Source organism: Somniosus microcephalus, chromosome 4, assembly GCF_052327205.1.
Source record: "Somniosus microcephalus isolate GS21.2 chromosome 4, FLI_Smic_1.0, whole genome shotgun sequence".
NCBI classification, from domain to species: domain Eukaryota; kingdom Metazoa; phylum Chordata; class Chondrichthyes; order Squaliformes; family Somniosidae; genus Somniosus; species Somniosus microcephalus.
The window spans coordinates 283558280-283580812 of NC_140990.1; the positions used below are offsets into that span (position 1 = coordinate 283558280).

A 22533-nucleotide genomic window follows, 5' to 3' on the forward strand; every position below is an offset into this window, starting at 1 on the left:
TTGCGCTTGGCTTCCGCTTGCTCCCGGCGAAGAGACTCGAGATGTTCGGCGCCTTCCCAGATGCTTCTCCTTCACTTTGTGTGGTCTTGGGCCAGGGATTTCCCAAGTGTCAATGCACTTTTTCAAGGAGGCTTTGAGGGTGTCCTTGAAGCGTTTCCTCTGTCCACCTGGGGCTCTCTTGCCGTGTCGGAGCTCCGAGTAGTGCGCTTGTTTTGGGAGTCTCGTATCGGGCATGCGGAAGATGTGACCCATCCATCGGAGCTGATCGAGTGTGGTCAAAGCTTCGATGCTGGGGATGTTGGCCTGAGCGAGAACACGGATTTTGGTGCACCTATCCTGCCAATGGATTTGCAGGATCTTGCAGAGGCAGCGTTGGTGGTACCTCTTCAGTGCTTTGAGGTGCCTGCTGTATATGGTCCATGTCTCTGAGGCATACAGGAGGGTGGGTACCACTACTGCTCTGTAGACCATTAGCTTGGTGCCAGGTTTGAGGTCCTGGTCTTCAAACACTCTCTTCCTCAGGTGACCAAAGGCTGCACTGGCACACTGAAGGCGGTTTGGACTTCGTCATCGACGTCTGCCCTTGTTGACAGTAGGCTCCCAAGGTATGGAAAGTGGTCCATGTTGTCCAAGGCCTTGTCATGGATTTTGATAATCGGGGGGCAGTACTGTGTGGCGGGGGCAGGTTGATAGAGGACCTTTGTCTTACAGATGTTTAGTGTAAGGCCCATGCCATCGTACGCTTCTGCAATAAGTGTGGTATTACAGATGATAAACAATTGAATACAGAGTTTCTAGCAAGGGGGTGAGTTGCATCAGCTGATGATTACAGCACGGGGAGGAAGGAGAGTTCTTTGCAGCATTAGAGTGTGAAATATAAATATTTAAACTAACACCGCAACACATTCTTAAAGTATATGCTTTGGATCAATTAAATGAGGTTGTTTAGGGACCAAATGGAATAGGAAATTAATTTGTTCCTATATTTGAACAAATAATGCAATGATCTGCAGTCCAAAATTGAAGGTATAAATTTTGTTTATTCTACAGGTTACAATCTCCATGTATGATCTTAACATAGAATAATTCTGAAATATTATCAAAAGAATAACTACTATGGTCTATAAAAATTACTTCTTGCAGTCACAGAATGAGAAATAGTCAGCATTAACTAAATATGTATTTGTACTGTGCATATATATGGGCATTAGAAAGAAAACTGCAAAAGCTCAAAATCTAAAATAAAAACAGAAGCTGTTGGAAATACATAGCAGTCAGCATCTTCAAAAAGAAAATATAGGTATTGAGTGTATATCCTTCATTAGAACTGAAGACTAAATGATAAACAAGCATTTTAGAAAAGTTGGGGGAAAGGGGGTAGAGAGACAGGAATCAATAGATAAACCAATCACAGAAAGGGATTTAATGGGTTAAATGATCTGATGGGCAATTCTTAAATAGCCCTGCCTTACTGATGGAGAGCCATGTACAGAAGCTGTTCTGATTATGTGTAAGATGCTGCATCTGCAAATGTACCAGTTACCAGCTTTAACAGCCAATGGAGCACAAAAAGTAAATAATATTTATACCAGTTAACAGCCTGTAAAATGAGCAGAATGCAGCCAGCAGTTCAGAGCAGACACTGTAGAAAATGAAGAGATGCAGTACTTTACACCTGTAACTCAGTGAGCTGTCCACAGGTTTATGAGGCAAACTTGAATCTTCAGTCATTTAAACACCTGACCCAGTGACATAACTCCAACCCTTTTTATTTTAAGATCAATGTTTTCCAATAGTTACATAAATAAATATTATAAATATTATGATAAAATAATTAAGTAATTTATACACACGATATTATTAGCAATGGTACAATTCACAGGTGCATGATAATACAATATATTAAAAGGTTGCCATTTTTCTACCTGTGTAACTTTAACTCTCATGTTAAAAGCAACTAGATGTGTGACCGTGGACAGGATGAGGCTCAGCTGCTCGTCCCTCACCCCTCAATGTGGAAAAGCCTGCTGATACCCACTGTCAATGCTCAGGCATGAATGATCAGTTGGGGTCAAATATCGGAGGACACTAGCCAGCACTGATAGCTCAGGAAGCAGTCAGCACCTCCAGGAGAGATGGGGATGGGGAATTGGGGGGAGGGGGGACGGACAGTAAGTTTCTCCTGGAGTTATTTTACAAAACACCCGAAAGTTTCAGTATAGCGTCAGAACAGTAAATTTACTAAACTGTGACCATAAACCAACTATCCATTTACAAACTATCATATTATAAATAAAATACCACTTTAACAAGTATTCCCTCAGCCTATCTACTAAAAGCACACTTATATTCTAGGAGTATGAAACAAAAAATTGTATACATCAATATTCAAAAAGGATTTACAGTTCACTCAGAAACACGGTTTCAAAGCTGCAATTATTCCATCATATATTAAAATAACAACTTCTTGAAAATATAACTGAGAATATTATATAATTTTAAATATAGGCAATATCTTAAATAATAAAATACCGATGTGTTTTATTTGGGATTGTATGAATAATTTCGATCGGGAGCTGAAAGATGTTAGTGTCGGTGTCTTGGAGAGTAAGCTCTCATTGTAATTATATACAGTAGGTGATTCTGTTCCACGAAGGGAACCCCCCCCACATCACCTTTCATTTAATGAGTACTTTTCGAAATAATAATCAAATCAAGTATTGCAACAACACACAGTAAAATAGCTGATTTGATATGTTTTTATAATTCAGACTAGAGATCTCTAAGCTTTAGAAACAGAGATGAAATAGAATGAAGTATTAAGCATGTTTTGTCAGTTACACGGGCGGAATGTTACTGTTGTTCAGTAACTTCAGGACACCGCCAAGGGCAGATTCATCCGTTTACATCTAATCTTTTATCGCTGCTTTATGAATAAATATCTGAAGGCGTTGTTGTAATTTTTGTTGAAAGCTGTGTAGATGAGAGGATTGAAGAAGGAATTGGAATAACCGAGCCAGACAAATATACTCTTCCAGACAGGGGGGATGTTGCAAGAGCACAGGGGACTGATGAGTTCAGTGATGAAGAACGGGGTCCAGCACAGGACAAAGACCCCGATCAAGATCCCCACCATCACCGCTGCCTTCTTTTCCTTCTGTTGACGCCAAGCTTCTCCGTCCGCCTGGAAGGTCAGGGCAGCGTGTCGGACCGCACACTCCATCTGGGGCTGGTGACTGGCTTCTTTCACCTACAACAAGGTTCACGGGTTAAAAACATCATCATCGCACGGAGCAGGACAAAAAAAATGCAGTGCTTCTTCCGCGTTGAATGTTCAAACCCCCCTGAATACTGCACCAGAATATAATTACTTATACCATATAATAGTAACACTCGCTCATACTGACCATTTAAGTCATCAGTGTGGACTAAGTTGTCACCAATTAGAAATCCATTTACCTTATTTGTATCTATGCAATATTAATTCTAATGCCCTGTCCTCATAATACTGTGCTTTAAGAAAACGGATCAATAAAACCAACGTGTAAAGGACTGGGGCGAATTACTGAGAACTGCATTCGGTGCTCAGCACCACTTTCACAATTGAGGTACTTATTATCAGAGAGAAATTCCAATCAAAAATATAAACTCAGGTACTGTAGCACATTGTGAGAGTTACTGGACCACTATTTTTTTAGTCCAGAATTCAAACTAAACAGACATCTTCGGATTACACCATTGCAAAATTCAGTGTTGCCCGAAAACACAGGGCGTTTGCTGCGAAGTTCTACCCCCGCGATCCCAACTTTTCGTTTGATGCTAGCTGCTCGCTGCCTTTTCATCATCCCGCGCAAGCCGCTGACTCCGCGACCCTGCTTTGTTTTCGGCTAAGGAATAACACAAACGACAGCCTTGCCCTTTTAACACCTTCTCCCTCCAGCAGCTTCTCTAACGCCCCGTCCCCTCTCCACAGTCACAGCCTCCTCCGCCCACTCGACAGCCGGTGAAACAGTCAGCGGAAGCTCATTTTGAAGCGCTGTCGATACCCAACCTCTGATTTTATCCGCTGAGAATCTCGACAGTGTTTCTACAATTAGGCATTTTAAAATCTAGTCCAAGAACTTTACTTTTATCATTTGGAAAGATTGCGTGAAGCAAAAATACGTGAATATGTAAACTGTGGATGAGTTTGCCAGGTTAATAATAGTTTTGCCTGTTTTTATACTTTTGATACAAAAATATTTTAAACTGTACCGATATTGCACTTTGAAAATAATATGCGGTTGTTTTTGACCTTGCTCTATGGCCTGAGTTTAACAGTCAATTGTTGCTGATTATTTGAAGGAATGCTGAGACTGAGAGGGAAGCCCCAGCACTTGTCCTCGCGGTTTAGGAAGTTTCAAAAAGCACTAGAAGCCACATTCCCGACTCGGTTCAGTCCTCCCCTGTCTGTTCTGCTGATCAGCTGTCATTTCACACCAACAAATCAGCAAAATACACTTCGATAGGTTATATTACGACATATATGAAAGCGCATTAGCAACCCGGCGTTGTGCGGCTTTTAAGATTGCAGTAGAATAAATATTTTACCAAAATATATTATAATTATCGTTCTAATAGCGTAATGAGATAACCGGCTGGCAATAAGGACGGTAACTCGCCGGGCCTTTGTTGGTTAGAGAAGTACTGACAGTAGATGCCTCCTCACTACATTTATGGTCGTTGGATATCATCGCTGCTGGATATGCTTCTGTACATGACAGATCTGTTCGTTATGGAAGAGCAGCAGGATCTGCAGCAAATACAGAAACTCTTTTACCTGCAGTATTTCGGCCATGGGGATAACAGCATTCCTCTTGCGGTTCCCTATCCTGAACTTGGCAGCCTTATAGATTTTCCAATATACGAACAAAACCACGCACAGAGGCAAGTAGAAGGCCACAAAGGTTGAAAAGATGGTATAGGAGGGCTCCTGGCTGACTTGGCAGTTCTCTTCATCGGCGGAGTAAGCCTCTCCCCATCCAAAAAGGGGAGAGAATGAGATGACAGCGGAAAGCGCCCAAGTCAGGACGATCATGATATTGGAGATCCTCTTTCTAGTCTTTAGCGTATACTCGAGGTGCCTGGTGATGGACCAGAACCTGTCCAGGGCAATGGCAGTAACGTTCCAGATACTTGCCGTGCAGCAGAGGACATCGAAAGAAATCCAGACATGGCACAGGACCCTGCCCAACCTCCAGCGTCTTCCCAACATCTCGTTGACCAGGCTGAGCGGCATCACCAAGGCGGCCACCATCACATCAGAGACGGCCATGGAGGCCACCAGGTTGTGCGGGACTCGGTGAAAGGTCTTCACTCTCAGGATAGTTACCAATACCAGCAAATTCCACACGAAGGTGGCGATGATGAGAAGGGCCAACAGAGTCACGATCAGGATATGAAAGACCGTAAAAGATTCTCCCTTCAGGCAGCTGCCCTCCGAGCTTTCATTTAGGAACAAGGATCCGTTGATGCACATGATTCACAGCTTTAGCGAAATAATACGCAAGTTAGCTTCATTCCCAACAACCGGCAATGGTAAGGTGCCCTCTTGCAGCGAGTTGAGTCTATATGCCCCGCCACAGCAAATTATGGCCCAACATTTTTTATATCTTATTTTATATATCTTCCATGGTTTTCAACTTGATCAAAGACGACCAGTGCATCCTGAATTTTTTAGTTGGTGCATTTATTTACCAAAAACATAGAAGAGAGCGAGCTTCTTTAACATTACCACTTCAAAGCTCTCCCAAGAAGCCCACACCTGATGCTGAGCGGAGCATCAGCGCTCTATGCAAATACCGTTCAAGGACTGAGCAATTTGTGACATAAAACCCTCTACGTGATTACCATGTTGATGAGACACAGAAATGGAAGAAACCTGTTCCCAGAAAGAGATAGACTCTTGGGATCATGTTTCCGTCTTTACATACTGACATGGGACGAATTACCTGTTACTCTATGGCATGATTTCCCTCTGATCTAAACATGGTTAGCTGAGTATTGCTTTCGGATTTATTATTCGCACTAAAATCACGACAATCCACTTAACATTAGTGATAGTAACAATAGGATTCGTTAAGCCTGCAGGTAAAGGACAATTGTCATTTTTCGCTTTAAGTATACTTAGAACATGCCCTCTTTCACTCTTATTGCGGATTTACCATAGCAGGGAGGAAAATAGACTCGGGTGAAATTCCCACTGTTCATAGCATGCACTTACTTCCCAACACGCTCCTCTCGCTTTATGTGGCAACTAAAGTATTAAAGTCTGGGATGTGCACGAAGCCTTCCTCGCCTCAAGCATCTATTACACACATATACACAAACATTACATCGATTCGTGACTGGTAAATACAAAGGATATATTAATAAAAACAGTATTTCTATTTTAAAATGTCAGAAGTGGAGGGAAGGTGTTCTAGGTGTAGGAAAATACTACAGCATGCTTTACGAACACATTCACGCTATTGCTACATCTGGCACGTTAGATATATTTACCTCGAATCAATATTTACATTAGAAAAAGGAGGATCTTAAGTTATCTTGGGAACTTGGCTTAATAATGATATAGGATTGGAGGCAGATGAACTTGCAAGGATACAACTGTTTTATAATCAGGCCTTGTCTGCCCTCAGGTCGACGTAAAAGATCCCATTTGAGTAAGGGAAGACCCACTAAAGCTGTCAAAACTAAGCCACATCCACAGAAACTTTTCTTTTCCATTGAGATTACCTGTTTAACGTTAAATGTAAGTGTTTTTTAATGTTTTTAAAAAACTTTTAGAAACCATTAAAACCTTTAGAGATTTGAAAACTCTTGATTCTTTCCTGTGAGATATATATAAATGCAATCGGAGTTATTTTCCGGGCTCCTTATTTTCTCTTTCAAACGGGAGATTCACTACACTGCTGCCTGAGTGAACCCATTCCCCAAATTAGAAAATAATTTGTCTTCAGGTCTTCATTACGTATTGCTCCTTTACAGCCGTTCTTTCTGTCGCAGTCAGCGCCACTGCAGATTGTTCTCATCTGTTTCTACTTTTACGAGATGGCTGTAGTTAGTGAGCTGTCAGTGCAATGGCAGGGACTTGGGCGCTATGTGCGTGTGTGCATTTTAAAGTTGCACAATCAATCAGTCAAGGTTCTGCATCACCCCACGATTTAATTTCTTCAGCTGCAGAGGAAAAACAGAGCGGCTTCAAGTAAACATCAGGAAGTTGTATTAGTGAATTAGCCCTAATCACCGTATTCTGGGCAATTTCACACAGCAATTTTAAAGCATTATAAGGAAGGCTAGTGAACAGGACGAGGAGGGTGAACGGAACTAGGAGGGTAGGGGTGTTGTAAGTTACACTGGAGGACCCCCAAAGCTACAAATATTCCAAGAAATAAAATCGAAACCAAGCTAGTTTTTAAATATTTTAAAAATTAATTTGCCTTCTATTAATTTTATCATAACACAGTTCTTCGAATTTTAATTTGTGCTTTTACTACTTATTCAGTTTCATGGGAATGAAGAGATTCAGCAACCTTAAGAGTTTTGTCTGTAATTGCTGGGCAGTTGGTTGGCAAATAACTCCACTCTGTGCCAGCAATTGTGAATTCCAAGGCGGCGGATGATCTGTCAAGGCATACCACTGGGTGCTCAAAGTGAAGCTTATGCTATTTTCAAATTGATATGTTTCAGCTTAATAATCACAAGTAAAATATAAAATGCATCATAAATTACTTTAGCAAAAGGAATAATGACTTCAGAACACAAACTATGGAGAAGACAAAGTAACAGTACAAATTGTTGCAAATGGTAGAAAAAACTGAACTGCTAAAGCTTTATACTTGGCAAGTGCTCAAAGACCACATGTCCACTAAATGGCATCAAACTCTTCAACAGGAAGTGTCCCAATGGGTTTTCTTCTTTTGGAAGACACTTGCATTTACTTGTATGTGGAAACATGGAATAGTTTATTACAGTCAGAAAAGTAGACAATTTTATATACATCTCCAGATTATTTAGTCAATGAGACACAAAGCTATCATTGTCTCTGGTCCTGTTAAATATCTTCATTAAAAAGATGCATTAGAAAGGGGAATGCTTTGGTTGATCTTAATACAAAATATGTCAATGAGTCATTTAATATTATTCAATGTATTCTAAGGATGCCACAATTGAAAGATTCATTATAAACAGGGCTTTAACGTTCAAATTAAAACTCATTTAAATAGCAAATTCTATACATGAGCAAATGTGTAAAAAAAAAGGTTTACACAAGTAGAACTGTGACCACGAGTCAGTTACTGAGCTTTAATCAGTACAGGTCTGAAGGAAGTTTCCAAAGCTGATTAAGCTGAGGCATATAACTCAAGGGATGGATAATATTGCAGTTGTGGTAGGGACATCTAACGAGAAAACTGTCTTTTGTCTGATTTATTCTTGCCAATTTGCTTGAAGATCTTTGCTTTACGGACATTTTTGGACTTCTGATACCCAAATCCACCTCCACCCCCTCTCTTCTTCAGTTTCATTCCTCTGCTGGCATTTACATCTAAAGTACTCTGGTTAAGAAAAAATGCAAATACAAATACCGAAGTTTAAACTACAGCAGGAATGACTAGGAAGAAATTCTCTCAGCACCATTCCAAACGAATGACAAAATTCAGGTATGTACATCATTAAAGGTGTAAAACAAAAAAAAAACTAAAGTTAAATCGACAGATTACTATCAAGCCAAACTGACATACAAGCTGGAGACATGTTGTTCAAATTACATTTAGTGAGTTACTTTATCCCTCCTCCTTTCAGAATATGAGCCAGATCATCATACAAATTGGAACAGTAAACCAAATGACTCAATAAATAAATGCACGGAGGTTATATATACACACACATATAAAATAATATATACACACAAGAAAAGTCTGAGGCTTAATCTCTAGATTGTGCTAAGTTAGCCAATTTAACCCAAGGATAATACAGGGGAGGGTGTGCAGAAGGTAAAGTCGTGGTTCAACTGGCTGGGAAGGCAACTGCCCCTCCCCCCAAAAACCTGGTTATGACCTCCAATCCAGACAGCTATCCAGTGAGCCTTTCTAAAATGTCTATTCACCTCAAGTACTACCACAAGGAGTCGTTGAGGCGAATAGCATGGATGCATTTAAGGGGAAGCCAGATAAGCACATAAGGGAGAAAGGAATAGAAGGGTATGCTGATAGAATTAGATGACGAGGGGTGGGAGGAGGCTCATATGGAGCATAAATGCTGACATAGACCAGTTGGGTCGACTGGCCTGTCTCTGTAAATCTATGTGCTGTTGGTGAGAATAGCCCCATGACTGGAAAATTCCCAAGACTGCCCACCCTCAAACAAAAAATTGCTACTGGGAGAACAAGGGAGAAATGTGGAAAGAGAATCAGAATTAAGTAAAATCTACAGCTAAATTAGTGACAGAAAAACACATGTTCTGTATTTATGGTCGTAATGAACATTCTAGTTTGTTTTCAATTGGGACTTCTGATTTAACCAACCCTTGGGTCAATATTCTAGCACAAAAAGATGCTACAATGTTTAAGAGTTTGCTATTTTTGAACAGTATTCTACCTTATTTTGCATTATTTGAAAGGAAAAACACTATCAATATGTCTAATTCTGTTTTAAAGCAAGTGGTGACTTTGGGACAAGCTGGTCAAAAAAACAAAGTTCATAAACATCTCAAAGTACCTCTCACTTGTGATGTTTGTTGCAAAAATTACATTTTCAACTAAAAATAAACCTCACAGGCACTTGTACCATTTTTTGCAATTACACATATATAATATCCCATGAAATACCAACTTCAGTGCCTTCACTTGAAACAGTTTCCACCCTCTTAGAAACAGAAAGTTTACTTTTTCTAAGACTGACAAAAGGCTAAAGACAAAGTAAAATAACTAATTTTTTTTTGAAGGGAGGGAATGCTGTTATATAACTTCTTAAATTTAGAATTGCACTACCAAAATAACGTAATTGCAGAAGGATACTGAGATCGACATATGGTGGTACTTTGAAGCCAAATGACAGAGCCACTTTGGGCAGATCCAGGGTGCTGACACTGTAGATCTCTTTCAGAGAATGAGAATCATAGGAACGGATATAAGACTTGTAAGCTTCCTGTGCCGATTTGTGCAAGTAGTAATTTTTCTCAATTAGTTTTTCAAGCTGTAAAAAAAAAACATGTTTAGATTCAAGGTGGTGAAAAGTGAAAGACAATCGCCAGGAATCTGTGGTCTGTACACTCATTACTCATCATACAGCCTCCAGAAAGTCTATATTTTCTAATGTTGAACAAATTAGAATTGAAGAAAAAGGAGTATCAACATTTTGTGCTGAAAGGAGTAGTTTGGTGCCAAAATACCGTACAACAGATTAGCAAGATGCAGTTCACCTCGTAGTTACCCACACGGCAAGTTCCAATCTCAGAACGGCTGTTTTGGAAAGGCAAGGTGCTAATTCAAAAGTAGCATTCACCGTTGCGTGGTTATCTACCCCACCCCCCAACTTCCCAAAGTCATGCACTAAAAGTTCAATTCCCAAAATATAAATGTTTTCACAAAATAGCTTTACATAAAAGGCAAAAATATTGTGCAGAGACTTCTCAAAAACAACAGTGATGTACTTCAAAATGCACCAAAATTCTACCAGGCACTTTCTAAGTTACTGCTGCAGTTTCCGGCTTTTGTCGAATGTGGAGTTCTTTACACAAGATCCATAGTTGCAGAGAAACTGCTCTACCCCTGGGAAAGAGCCAGGTAAGCATTCAATCCCAGAGATAGAACGGTTTCCCTGCCGCTATGGATGCTGGGTAAAGAGCTCCCCATTCCACAAAAGCTGTTTCTTTCACCTGCTGCCACCTCGTGCTGACTTGCGTGTTCCGGGTTTTAAGTTGTAAACGGACTTGGTACATTGAAGGCTGTCCGTAGTTCGGAATTTGCGAGTGTCCGAGGTTTAAAGGTGCAGCTTGTATCGATTACAATGCAAGTTATTTAGGATTTTCAGCAAGTGTCTGTTTTTGGGAGTGTCCGTTTGTATAGGTTTCACTGCACCAAAAGGAGCATAAAAATAGGAATGTTGCAATACTTAAAATTTAGATTTCATTTTACATCACAATCTATTTGTAATGCATGGCTCAAAATATGGTTTCTGAGAGTCTTCCCTGGATTTTCATTTAAGGTCAACTATCTATAACAATTCTCACTGTCCAAAATTCACATATAAACTAGCAATTAAAAAAAAGAAAAAATGGGTGATTAAATAGATGTAGTTTTTGAACTGCTATTTTCTACCAACTTGCAAAATCACATCTGCCTTGGATGAAAAAAAATTATATGCACATTTTTAACACTCCTAATATGGACAAAAGTGCCCATTATTAAATTACAGCAGCTTGAACGAGGCCAATTCAACTTTGGAGCCTATGGGAAACTGTAACTGTTTAAGAGCTTGCCAGGCAATGTCGTTATTTTACTGTGGTAAGTAGAGACAATTTACTGTGGTTTGGAAGCGGCTGAAGATGCTTGCAGATCAAATATGTTTGCGTAAAATTACTTTATTCTCCCCATTACACTCAGTGTTCAGATCTCCCTGGGCCATGCATCTCCTGGGGCTTTCCTGCAACCAGTTGCCGCTCTGCAGCCAGCTGCGGAGTTTTGTTACAGCAGCTATTTGACAATCGCACAGCATCAAAGATCAAGAACGCAGAGTAAAGGATAACCTCAGAAAGCTCCAAGTCTCTGTTGCATGGTACTGCAAGTTGTTGCTCCAATGTTTACCACCATAACCCCATACACACCAGAAAGGGTTACTGGGCAGATTTAACTTTCAAAAGCACACAATTATCTTAAATATGCAAAACACTGATTCACATATAGTTAATCTTAATTCAGAAATAGTTTCCGTAGCCCAATTGTATTCGTTCTTACTATTACAGCCATTTTGTTTCATTCCAAGATTGCCCACCAGTACAGTATGACTAATCCCTTCCCCAAATTCAGTCATGATCAGAGAGCTTTCCTTTTCCTGACTCCTACCCTGGCTTTTACAGATCACAGGATTGTAAGCAAACATGCAGTTCCAGATCTAAAGGATTAATTTTGTTACTTTGCATGATAGCTTCATTGGATGCATGGAATTGGTAATTAATTCTTGCAAAACTAATTTTTGAATCCAAAGCTTTGTAAAAAAAAAAAAACCTCTTAAATGAACACCATCACAATATATACATGCCATAACTATTGTAATTTTACCTGAACTTGTATGTTTGAGATCTTGCTCCAGGAAAAGTCAAACTCATTCAGAGGTACCTAGCAAAATAAAATTTAGCACTGTGTAAAGGTTATGCTATATATTTCTGCCAGCAACTAAAAAGATAACCCAAAATATATGTTTACCATAATATGTGAATTCCCTACATTACAACAGTGACTACACTTTAAAAGTATTTCATTGGTTGTGAAACACTTTGGGATGCCCTGAGGTTATAAAAGGCTCTGTATAAATACAAATTCTTTCTTTCTATTACAAAGCCAATTTGTTTTGGACAAACTCCTAGTTACACCAATAGACAAAGCAAAACTACAAATATTCCATGTTTCTATTTTTGAATCTCTTCCCACTTTTCAGCCCGTCACCATTAAACAGTAGATAGGAACTAGCAAGGTGAAATTACAGATTACAAATTTAGAGAAATTCTATTCTACCGCCATTAATAATTCCTTAATTTTTCTTCAGACTACATGGGCTCCTGAGTACTTCAATGGGACTCAAAATCTGTGGCTGGCTCAAGGATCATCAGACTGACCCGGTCTTGAAAGAATTTGGAAATTATGCAAAACATGCAGTAACACATGGGTCTTTACTTCCACTTTTGTAAAAAAGAATAACTTTTAAAATAGAAGCAAAAATTAGGAATTACTTGACTAGTATGAAAATGTTTAACTAGGTTATTGAACCTTGAATTAAATCCCATGTCCCATGCGAAAACAAATAAAAAACATTTACCCTGGCCTGTTTGAGATAACGAAGGAAACCCAGTTCTTCTGCTCTCAGGATAAGTAACGCATGTCCTTGTGCATTAATTCCTCGTGCAGTCCTACCCACACGGTGGATATATTCCTGGTAGGATAACGAAAAGGCAGAACATAATGGATTTTTATTTCATTTGGGTAGAAGTACAGCATAAGTATCTAAAACCACGTAAATCCTCCCAACAAGAGCTGCATAAATGGTGTATATGTGCTTCTCTTCTATGCAGTTAATAGTCACAATACAACACTTGAAGCTGTCAACATTCAAAAATTGCAGTATGTTTAGTACAATTTAAAATGGGATTCCTTCTCTTCTGCCTTGTTGTGACCAAGGCAGTCCCAAATCTGTGACCTCTACCACCTAGGACAAGAGCAGCCGACGCATGGGAACACCCTCCAAGTCATACACCATCCTGACTTGGAAATATATCGTTCCTTCATCGTCGCTGGGTCAAAATCCTGGAAATCCCTCCCTAATAGCACGGTGGGAGTACCTTCACCACACGGACTGCAGCGGTTCAAGAAGGCGGCTCACCACCACCTTCTCAAGGGCAATTTGGGATGGGCAATAAATACTGGCCTTGCCAGCAATGCCCACATCCCTTGAATGAATAAAAAAAGTTTTAAAGAGTCAGAAACATGCAAGGCCCATCAAAACATGTGCCTTTAGTATTTCAAAAATTCCAGTCCAGCATGCAACTGTATTTTGAAAGTCCATAATGTTATCTCTACTGCCCTCCAATACATTATTCCAAACATTCAGCATTCTGTGTGTAAAGAAGTTCTTTCTAATAGGTTTTAAAATGACATTTCATCTAATGTAATTCTTATATCCCCTGCTTGTACTTGGCTGTCTTATGAAGTAATATTGAAATGATATTCTTGGTTCACCTGTTTGTTCAACAGTCTTCTATGGACTATATAAAGATTGTGCTTTTCCAATCTTTCCCCACAAGTCATCCCCATTACATTTAAAATCACTTTTGCTCTTCTTCTTTGCACTCTCTTCAATAAATATACATCCTGTTTGTAGTGTGATAACCAGAAGTGAACAGTACTTCAAGTCCTGTCTGACCAGTTCATTGCAAAGCCTCAGCATAACCCCTGGAGAGTATATAATGTCGATCAGCCATCAAAGTATCTGTCTATATTATAACTCATATCTGCATGCACTTCCTGTCAACACCACCACTGGCAGCTGTAACTATAGCGTGACATGTTTATATAGGCAGTTTCCACTATAAATGTGGACATAGGAATTTATGACGGTAAAAAAGACAAGAATTATGCACAGGTGCAAGATTAATATAACATGGTATTTAATTTGATATTCTCTATCTACATAAAAAGGAACACATAAGAAATAGGAGCAGGAATAGGCCACTTGGCCCCTCGAGCCTGCTCCGCCATTCAATAAGATCATGGCTGATCTTGGGCTCAAAGCCACTTCCCAGCCCGCTCCCCATAACCCTTCACTCCCTTATCTTGCAAAAATCTGTCTATCTCCACCTTAAATGTATTTAATGACCCAGCCTCCATGGCTCTCTGGGGCAGAGAATTCCACAGATTTACGACCCTCAGAAGAAATTCCTCCTCATCTCAGTTCTAAAAGGGCGACCCTTTATTCTGAAACTATGCCCCCGAGTTCTAGGTTTCCCCACGAGGGGAAACATCCTCTCTGCATCTACCTTGTCGAGCCCCCACAGTATCATATGATTCAATGAGTATAGGTCCAACCTGCTCAACCTTTCTTCATAAGTCAACTCCCTCATCTCTGGAATTAACCTAGTGAATCGTCTCTGAACTGCCTCCAATGCAAGTATATCCTTCCTTAAATAAGGAGACCAAAACCGTACACAGTACTCAAGGTGTGGTCTCACCAATACCCTGTACAGTTGTAGCAGGACTTCCTGGTTTTTATACTCCAACCCCCTTGCAATAAAGGTCAACATTCCATTTGCCTTTTTGATTACTTGCTGTACCTACATGCTAACTTTTTGTGTTTCATGCACAAGGACTCCCAGGTCCATCTGAACTGTAGCATTTTGTAATCGCTCTCCATTTAAATAATAATTTGCTTTTTTATTTTTCCTGCCAAAGTGGATAACCTCGCACTTTCCCACATTATACTCCATCTGCCAAATGCATACCCACTCACTTAACCTGTCTATATCCCTTTGCAGATTCTTTGAGTCCTCTGCACAACTTGCTTTTTCACCCATCTTTGTATCATCTGCAAACTTGGCTACATTACACTCGGTCCCTTCATCCAAGTCATTAATGTAGATTGTAAATAGTTGAGGCCCCAGCACCGATCCCTGTGGTACCCCACTAGTTACCGTTTGCCAACCGGAAAATGACCCATTTATCCTGACACTCTGCTTTCTCTTAGTTAGCCAATTCTCTATCCATGCTAATATATTACCCCCAACTCCGTAAGCTCTTATCTTATGCAGTAACCTTTTATGTGGCAACTTATCGAATGCCTTCCGGAAATCCAAATACACCACATCCACTGGCTCACCCTTATCCACCCTGCTTGTTACATCCTCAAAGAACTCCAGCAAATTTATTAAACATGATTTCCCTTTCATAAAACCATGCTGACTCTGCTTGACTGCATTATGATTTTCAAAATGCCCTGCTACTGCTTCCTTAATGAAGGACTCCAGCATTTTCCCAACGACAGATGTTAGGCTAACTGGTCTGTAGTTTCCTGCTTTCTGTCTCCCTCCTTTCTTAAACAGGGGTGTTACATTTGCGGTTTTCCAATCTGCTGGGACCTCTCCAGAGTCCAGGGAAATTTGGTATATTGCAACCAATGCATCCACGATCTCTGCAGCCACTTCTTTTAAGATCCTGGGATGCAGGCCATCTGGTCCAGGGGACTTCTTGTCTTTTAGTCGCATTATTTTACCAAGTAATATTTCCTTAGTGATAGTGATTGTCTTTAGTTCCCCCCCTCCCTGTGGCCCCTTGATTATCCATTATTGGGATGTTGTTGGTGTCTTCTACCGTGAAGACAGATACAAAATATTTGTTCAGAGTCTCTGTCACAACATGCACAATGTATGACTTTATAAATTTGGTTGGCGAAGCGCCTTGGGACGTTTTTCTACATTAAAGGCGCAATATAATTGCATGTTTTGTTGGATGGTGGGAGTAGGCCGACATCAAGAAAATGTAAATAACAGATGTAAATTAGAAAAAGTTGGAAAGATGGTTGATAGGTAGAGAATATTGAAAAAGTAAAATAAAAATAAAAAGTAGAAAGGTAATTGGGAGTAAAAGGAAAAAAGGAGGGGACAGGATAGTTCAGCTGAAAGGATTGTTTTTTGTTAAACAAACAGAAAGTGAAACTGTTTTGGCATCAGTAGGTTGGGGTCAACATAATTTTTTTTGGGTGCGTGGCCCCTTTAAGGGGCTGCGCGACCAATTCAGTTTTGCGCATTGGAAAAGCCAGATCCCAGGCTGCGTGAGACCGGCAGAGAGCTACGCGGCCATGCAGCTTGGAGGGAATGTTGGCTAGGGTTATTATATCCATTTCTGGAGTCATTTTATTACTTAATATACACATTTTTCACGTAAAATTAGAGACAGGAGTTCCCAGAGACTGCCAGCATTATAGAGGTTAAATTATTTCAGTGAAGGCATACAGAATTTACCAGTCATATTATCAACAAGTCTGATACAATGGGCATTGAAATTTAAAATAGTTAACATCCACTGAACTCACCATAACCCTTTGCATGCCATGTGATTGGGCTGTGTGGATCACTAAGTATACTGAGCAGCCTTTCCCTGTCTATTTTTTCATTATAAGTTAATATGTCTGCTTTTATAACCACTTGCATTAATATAGCACCTTTAACGTAGTATAACATCCCAAGGTGCTTCACAGGAGTTTTATCAAACAAGATTTGACACCGAGCCACATAAGGAGATATTAGGACAAATGACCAAAAGCTTGATCAAAGAGGTAAGTTTTGAGGAGAGAGGCGGAGAGGTTTAGGGAGGGAATTCCCGAGCTTAGGGCCTACACATCTGAAGGCACACCTGGTAATGGTCAAGTGACTAAAATCATGGATGCGCAAGAGGTCAGAATTGGAGGGTCTTGGGTTGGAGGAGGTTACAGAGCTAGGGAGAAGTGAGGCCACGGAGGGATTTGAAAATAAGGATGAGAATTTTAACATGCGGCATTGCCAGACCAGGAGCCAATGTAGATCAGCGAGCACAGGGCTGATGGTGAACAGGACTGGATGCAAGTTAGGATACAGGCAGCAGAGTTTTGGATGAACTCAAGTTGATGCAGGGTGAAAGGCCAAGCAGGAGAGCATTGGAATAGTCGCGTTTAGAGTTAACAAAGGCATTATAATGGAACCTGCCGATATAAACTTGTCACCCTACCACTTCTCTACGGTTTCTCTTTTGATATGTCAATCTTTACAACTTTTCCATTCAAATGGCTGAAAACAGATCTTTAGAATGGTTTACAGCCAATGGTCTATTTATTTGAATTTGCCCCCACTTAAAATGAGGAAGAACAGGAAAGCAGTGGAGTGGTTCTGTTACTGAACTAGTAATCCAGAGACCTGGACTAATAATCCAGAGAACATGTGGTCTGAAAATTTGAATTCATTTGAAAAAACACCTGGAAATAAAAGTGATCATGAAGCTGTTGGATTGTCTTACTGTCCTTACCTGGGCTGGTCTATATGTGACTCCAGTTCTACACCAATGGTTGACTCTTAACTATAGGTTGTATTCAACAAATAGGCCAGAACAGCAGACAACTTGGAAGACATTTTGTTTAGCTTGAAAGCTGTTTCAAACATTTATCTAAACATACCTAGGGCTATTCAAATGCAATTTGCATCTAAGAAAACGAATGGGTCTGAAGCAATGTTCCCGTTAAGCTGAGCGGCCGCGGTCTGGAACTCCCGCACAGGCCACTCAACGGCTAAACAATGGAAAACCGCGCATGCGCGGAAGTTTGAATGGGATATAAAGAGGCCATGCACCCAAAAAATTTAGAGGGAATATTGGCCTGAAGCACTTTGATATATGAATAAACCCGGAAACCCGGTGAGAAAGCTTCCAACAAACTTTAGAATTAGTATACTAACTTTAGTGCTCATTTTATGTGAAATAATATACCTTTGGATCATCAGGGGGGTCATACTGTATAATCCAGTCTACTTCAGGAATATCCAGCCCTCTGGCAGCTACATCTGTACACAGCAATATTCCATCGTTTGCATTACAGAACTGGAAGAAGGTGGATGTACGTTTTGTCTGCTTTTGTTTTCCCTAAAAATATTGGGCAGAGAAAATTGAAACACTTATTTAAATGAAAATCATTTTCCTTGTTAGAAACATTCTGTAAATCAAGTCGCTGTTTTCAGTAACCACTAATGTACACAGAACTTGTGTCCATAATCTAGGTAGACACTTCAGTGCTGCCGAGACAGTACTGCAAAGCAGGTGTCGTCTTTCAGATGAGACATTAAACCAAGGCCCCTTCTTCCTGTTCAGGTTGATGTAAAAAAAAAAAATCAGTCAGCGATTTTCAAAGAAGGCAAGAGAGTTGTCCTGGTGTCCTGGCCAATATTTAGGCTGTGAAACACTTTGGGACATTCCAAGGATCTGAAAGGCATTTCATAAATGCAAGGTCTTTCAGGAAAGGGAATCTGCAACCATTACTCACTGTTACCCTACATGTAATTCCAGTCCCATGCTATGTCGTTGCCTAATCGCTATTTATGGACCAGCAACACCTTATCAGGACAAGTACAAATGGCAATAAATGTCTCTTGCCAGCACTGTCCACATCCATAATTGATGAAGCAGCTAAGTTTTTTCTAAACGAATGGAAACGTTAGTCAATGGATAGCTCAGAAATGCAATCATTTTAAACTATATTTATAGAATACATTTGTGTATTTTTTTCCTAAGTAACTAGCTAGAAATTACTAACGGTGCTACCATAAGGGAGAATTTAAATTATTAAGAGTACATTTCCATAAACGGGCACGTCCAATACAAAACGCAATAGCGTTATCATAAGCTACCCAGTGCAATCAAGACACAATAGAGAGATCCCTGTTTCCATGGCTCAACAGGTTTGTTCACTGATCAGATGCATCATACAGACCAGGAAGGCTCCAAGCCAATGTCTGGTCTGTGCTAAGTTAGCTGATCTCAGTGGTAGCACTAAGAGTACTACAAATAGCCTTAATGTCCATGGATTAGGGAGGAGAAAATAGGCTGGAGTTCCCACGCTTGATCACTATTCAGTGACTATGCTAAAAGGGTATGTGGGTACACCAGGCTTGTTGAAATTTCCCTCATGGTTTGAATAACCTACTCAACACCCATAGCTCACATGTGAGTGATTGCCAGTTGGATGGAGCACCAGAGGCAACTGGCATGTGTGAAACCATACCCAGCAACAGTTTCCGAAATGATGCAGAAAGAGAAGATTGGCAATTTTTTTTTTTTTTACTCACATGAATTGCCATAACAGGTAGGTCGATGTAGTTCAAGAGCTCATAGTGATACTTCACAGACATGCATGAAGAGAAGAAAACCATGAGCTTCTTCTTACGGTTCTTCTTTAGAAAAGTGAAGAGCAAGAGGAATCTTTTCTCAGATGGGCAAACTACATAACCCTAAACATGAAGGCAAATCAGTCAGTATTTAATTAAGTATTGCACATGAACTGTATATCCTTCAGCAAGTAAAATACATATAGTGAAATATTTTGTTTCATTGTGCTGTCTTGTGGGTTTTACTGTTCTGTGGACAATGCACCAGTCTTTTTAAAACTGCAGGATTACTGGTATATTTAAAGGTGATCAGTTTTAACTTTCTAAGGGGAAAAAAACGTTACTGGGAGTGGTATATAGACCTCTCAACAGTAAGGCGAAGGTTGGGGGTGGCATTAAAAGGGAAATTAAAGAAGCGTGCAATAAGGGCACAGCAGTCATCATGGATGACTTTAATCTACATATAGATTGGGCTAACCAAATTAGTAACATTACTGAGGAGGAATTCCTGGAGTGTTTACGGGATGGTTTCCTGGACCAATATGTCGAGGAACCAACCAGAGATCAGGCCATCTTAGACTGGGTATTATGTAACGAGAAAGGATTAATTAGCAATCTTGTACGAGGCTCCTTGGGTCGAAGCGATCATAATATGATCGAATTCTTCATTAAGATGGAGAATGAAGTAGTTGACTCAGAAACTAGGGTCCTCAATTTAAATAAAGTAAACTACGATGGTCTGAGGAGCGAGTTGGGTAGGATTGATTGGGGAATGGCACTCAAAGGGTTGACGGTGGATAGGCAATGGCAAACATTCAAAGACCGAATGGATGAGCTACAGAATTTGTTCATCCCAGTTTGGCATAAAAATAAAACAAAAAAGGTGACTCAACCGTGGCTAACAAGGGAAATTAGGGATAGCACAAGATCCAAGGAGAGGACATATAAATTGGCCAGAAAAGCAATAATCCTGAGGATTGGGAACAGTTTAGGATTCAACAAAGGAGGACAAAGGGATTAATTAAGAAAGGGAAAATAGAATATGAGAGTAAGCTTTCAGGGGACATAAAAACTGACTGTAAAAGCTTTTATAGATATGTGAAGAGAAAAAGATTGGTGAAGTCAAGTGTAGGTCCCTTGCAGTCAGAATCGGGGGAATTTATAATGGGGAACAAAGAAATGGCAGACCAACGAAATACATATTTTGGTTCTGTCTTCACAAAGGAGGACACAAATAACCTCCCAGAGATGCCGGGGAACGTAGGGTCTGATGAAAGGGTGGAACTGAAAGAAATCAGTATTTGTAGGGAAATGGTGTTAGGTAAATTGATGGGACTGAAGGCCGATAAATCCCCAAGGCCTGATAATCTACATCCCAGGGTACTTAAGGAAGTGGCCCTAGAAATAGTAGATGCATTGCTGGTCATCTTTCAGAACTCGATAGACTCTGGAACAGTACCCATGGATTGGAGGGTAGCTAATGTTACCCCACTATTCAAAAAAGGTGGTAGAGAAAAAGAGGGGAATTATAGACCGGTAAGCCTGACATCTGTAGTGGGGAAAATGCTAGAGTCCATTATAAAAGATGTAATAGCAGAGCACTTGGAAAGCAGTGACAGGATCGGAAAAAGTCAACATGGATTTACAAAAGGTAAATCATGCTTGACTAATCTACTGGAATTTTTTGAGGATGTAACTGGTAAAATAGATAAGGGAGAACCAGTGGATGTGGTGTATTTGGACTTAGAAGGCTTTCGATAAGGTCCCACATAAGAGATTAGCGTGCAAAATTAAGGCACATGGGATTGGGGGCAAGGTATTGACTTGGATAGAGAACTGGTTGGCGGACAGAAAGCAAAGAGTTGGAATAAACGGGTCGTTTTCCGAGTGGCAGGCAGTGACTAGTGGGGTACCGCAAGGATCGGTCCTAGGACCCCAGCTGTTCACAATATATATTAATGATCTGGACGAGGGAATTGGATGTAATATCTCCAAATTTGCAGACGACACGAAGCTGGGTGCGAGGGTATGCGGTGAGGAGGATGTCGTGAAACTCCAGTACGATTTGGACAGGTTGGGTGATTGGGCAGAAACATGGCAAATGCACTATAATGTGGATAAATGTGAGGTTATCCACTTTGGTGGCAAAAACAGGAAGGCAGATTATTATTTGAATGGCAATAGATTGGGAGAAGGGGAAGTGCAAAGAGACCTGGGTGTTCTTGTGCACCAGTCGCTGAAGGTAAGCATGCAGGTGCAGCAGGCGGTTAAGAAGGCAAATGGTATGTTGGCCTTTGTAGCAAGAGGGTTCGAGTACAGGAACAAGGATGTCTTGTTACAGTTGTACAGGGCCTTGGTGAGACCGCACCTTGAGTATTGTGTGCAGTTTTGGTCGCCTTACCTGAGGAAGGACATTCTTGCCATGGAAGGAGTGCAGCGAAGATTCACCAGGCTGATACCTGGGATGGCAGGAATGATGTATGAGGAGAGATTGTGTCGATTGGGCTTATACTCACTGGAGTTTAGAAGACTGAGAGGGGATCTCATCGAAACCTATAAAATTCTGTCAGACCTGGACAGACTAGATGCAGGAAGGATGTTTCTGATGGCCGGGGAGTCCAGAACCAGGGGTCATAGTCTAAGGATAAGGGGTAAGCCATTTAGGACTGAAATGAGGAGTAATTTCTTCACCCAGAGAGTGATGAACCTGTGGAATTCTCTGCCACAGAGGGCGTTGGAGGCCAGTTCATTAAATATATTCAAGACGGAGTTGGATATATTTCTTAAGGCTAAAGGGATCAAGGGATATGGGGAGAAGGCAGGAACAGGGTTCTGAATTTGGATGATCAGCCATGATCTCATTGAATGGCAGAGCAGGCTCGAAGGGC

General features: G+C 40.5%; 2 protein-coding genes across 3 annotated transcripts in view; both read right to left on the bottom strand.

Moving 5' to 3' along the window:
* Positions 1 to 1020: 1020 nt before the first annotated feature.
* Positions 1021 to 7844, bottom strand: LOC147120519 (5-hydroxytryptamine receptor 5A-like). Its single transcript, XM_085986566.1, has 2 exons — positions 4820 to 7844; positions 1021 to 3250 (listed from the first exon to the last, which is right to left on the bottom strand). The coding sequence occupies exons 1-2, from the start codon at positions 5516 to 5518 to the stop codon at positions 2918 to 2920; spliced, it is 1032 nt and encodes a 343-aa protein (XP_085842692.1). The 5' UTR covers positions 5519 to 7844; the 3' UTR covers positions 1021 to 2917.
* A 142-nt stretch (positions 7845 to 7986) lies between these two features.
* The window catches only part of ddx18 (DEAD (Asp-Glu-Ala-Asp) box polypeptide 18), a 40188-nt gene continuing 25641 nt past the window's right edge, over positions 7987 to 22533 (bottom strand). For both annotated transcript variants that reach the window (XM_085986564.1, XM_085986565.1), the window contains exons 9-14: positions 19607 to 19768; positions 18255 to 18407; positions 13072 to 13185; positions 12318 to 12374; positions 10056 to 10233; positions 7987 to 8584 (exon numbers count right to left, since the gene is read on the bottom strand). In XM_085986564.1, the coding sequence (XP_085842690.1) occupies positions 8439 to 8584; positions 10056 to 10233; positions 12318 to 12374; positions 13072 to 13185; positions 18255 to 18407; positions 19607 to 19768 (810 nt within the window). In that variant the 3' untranslated portion in view covers positions 7987 to 8438. The remainder of the gene's footprint in view (positions 8585 to 10055; positions 10234 to 12317; positions 12375 to 13071; positions 13186 to 18254; positions 18408 to 19606; positions 19769 to 22533) is intronic.

Bases quoted from the DNA above. Each gene is read 5' to 3' on its own strand.
- LOC147120519 (XM_085986566.1), bottom strand. From the start codon at position 5,518: ATGTGCATCAACGGATCCTTGTTCCTAAATGAAAGCTCGGAGGGCAGC. The intron at 3,251-4,819 runs GTAAAAGAGTTT...ACCTTGTTGTAG, and splicing joins CCATGGCCGAAATACTGCAG to GTGAAAGAAGCCAGTCACCA.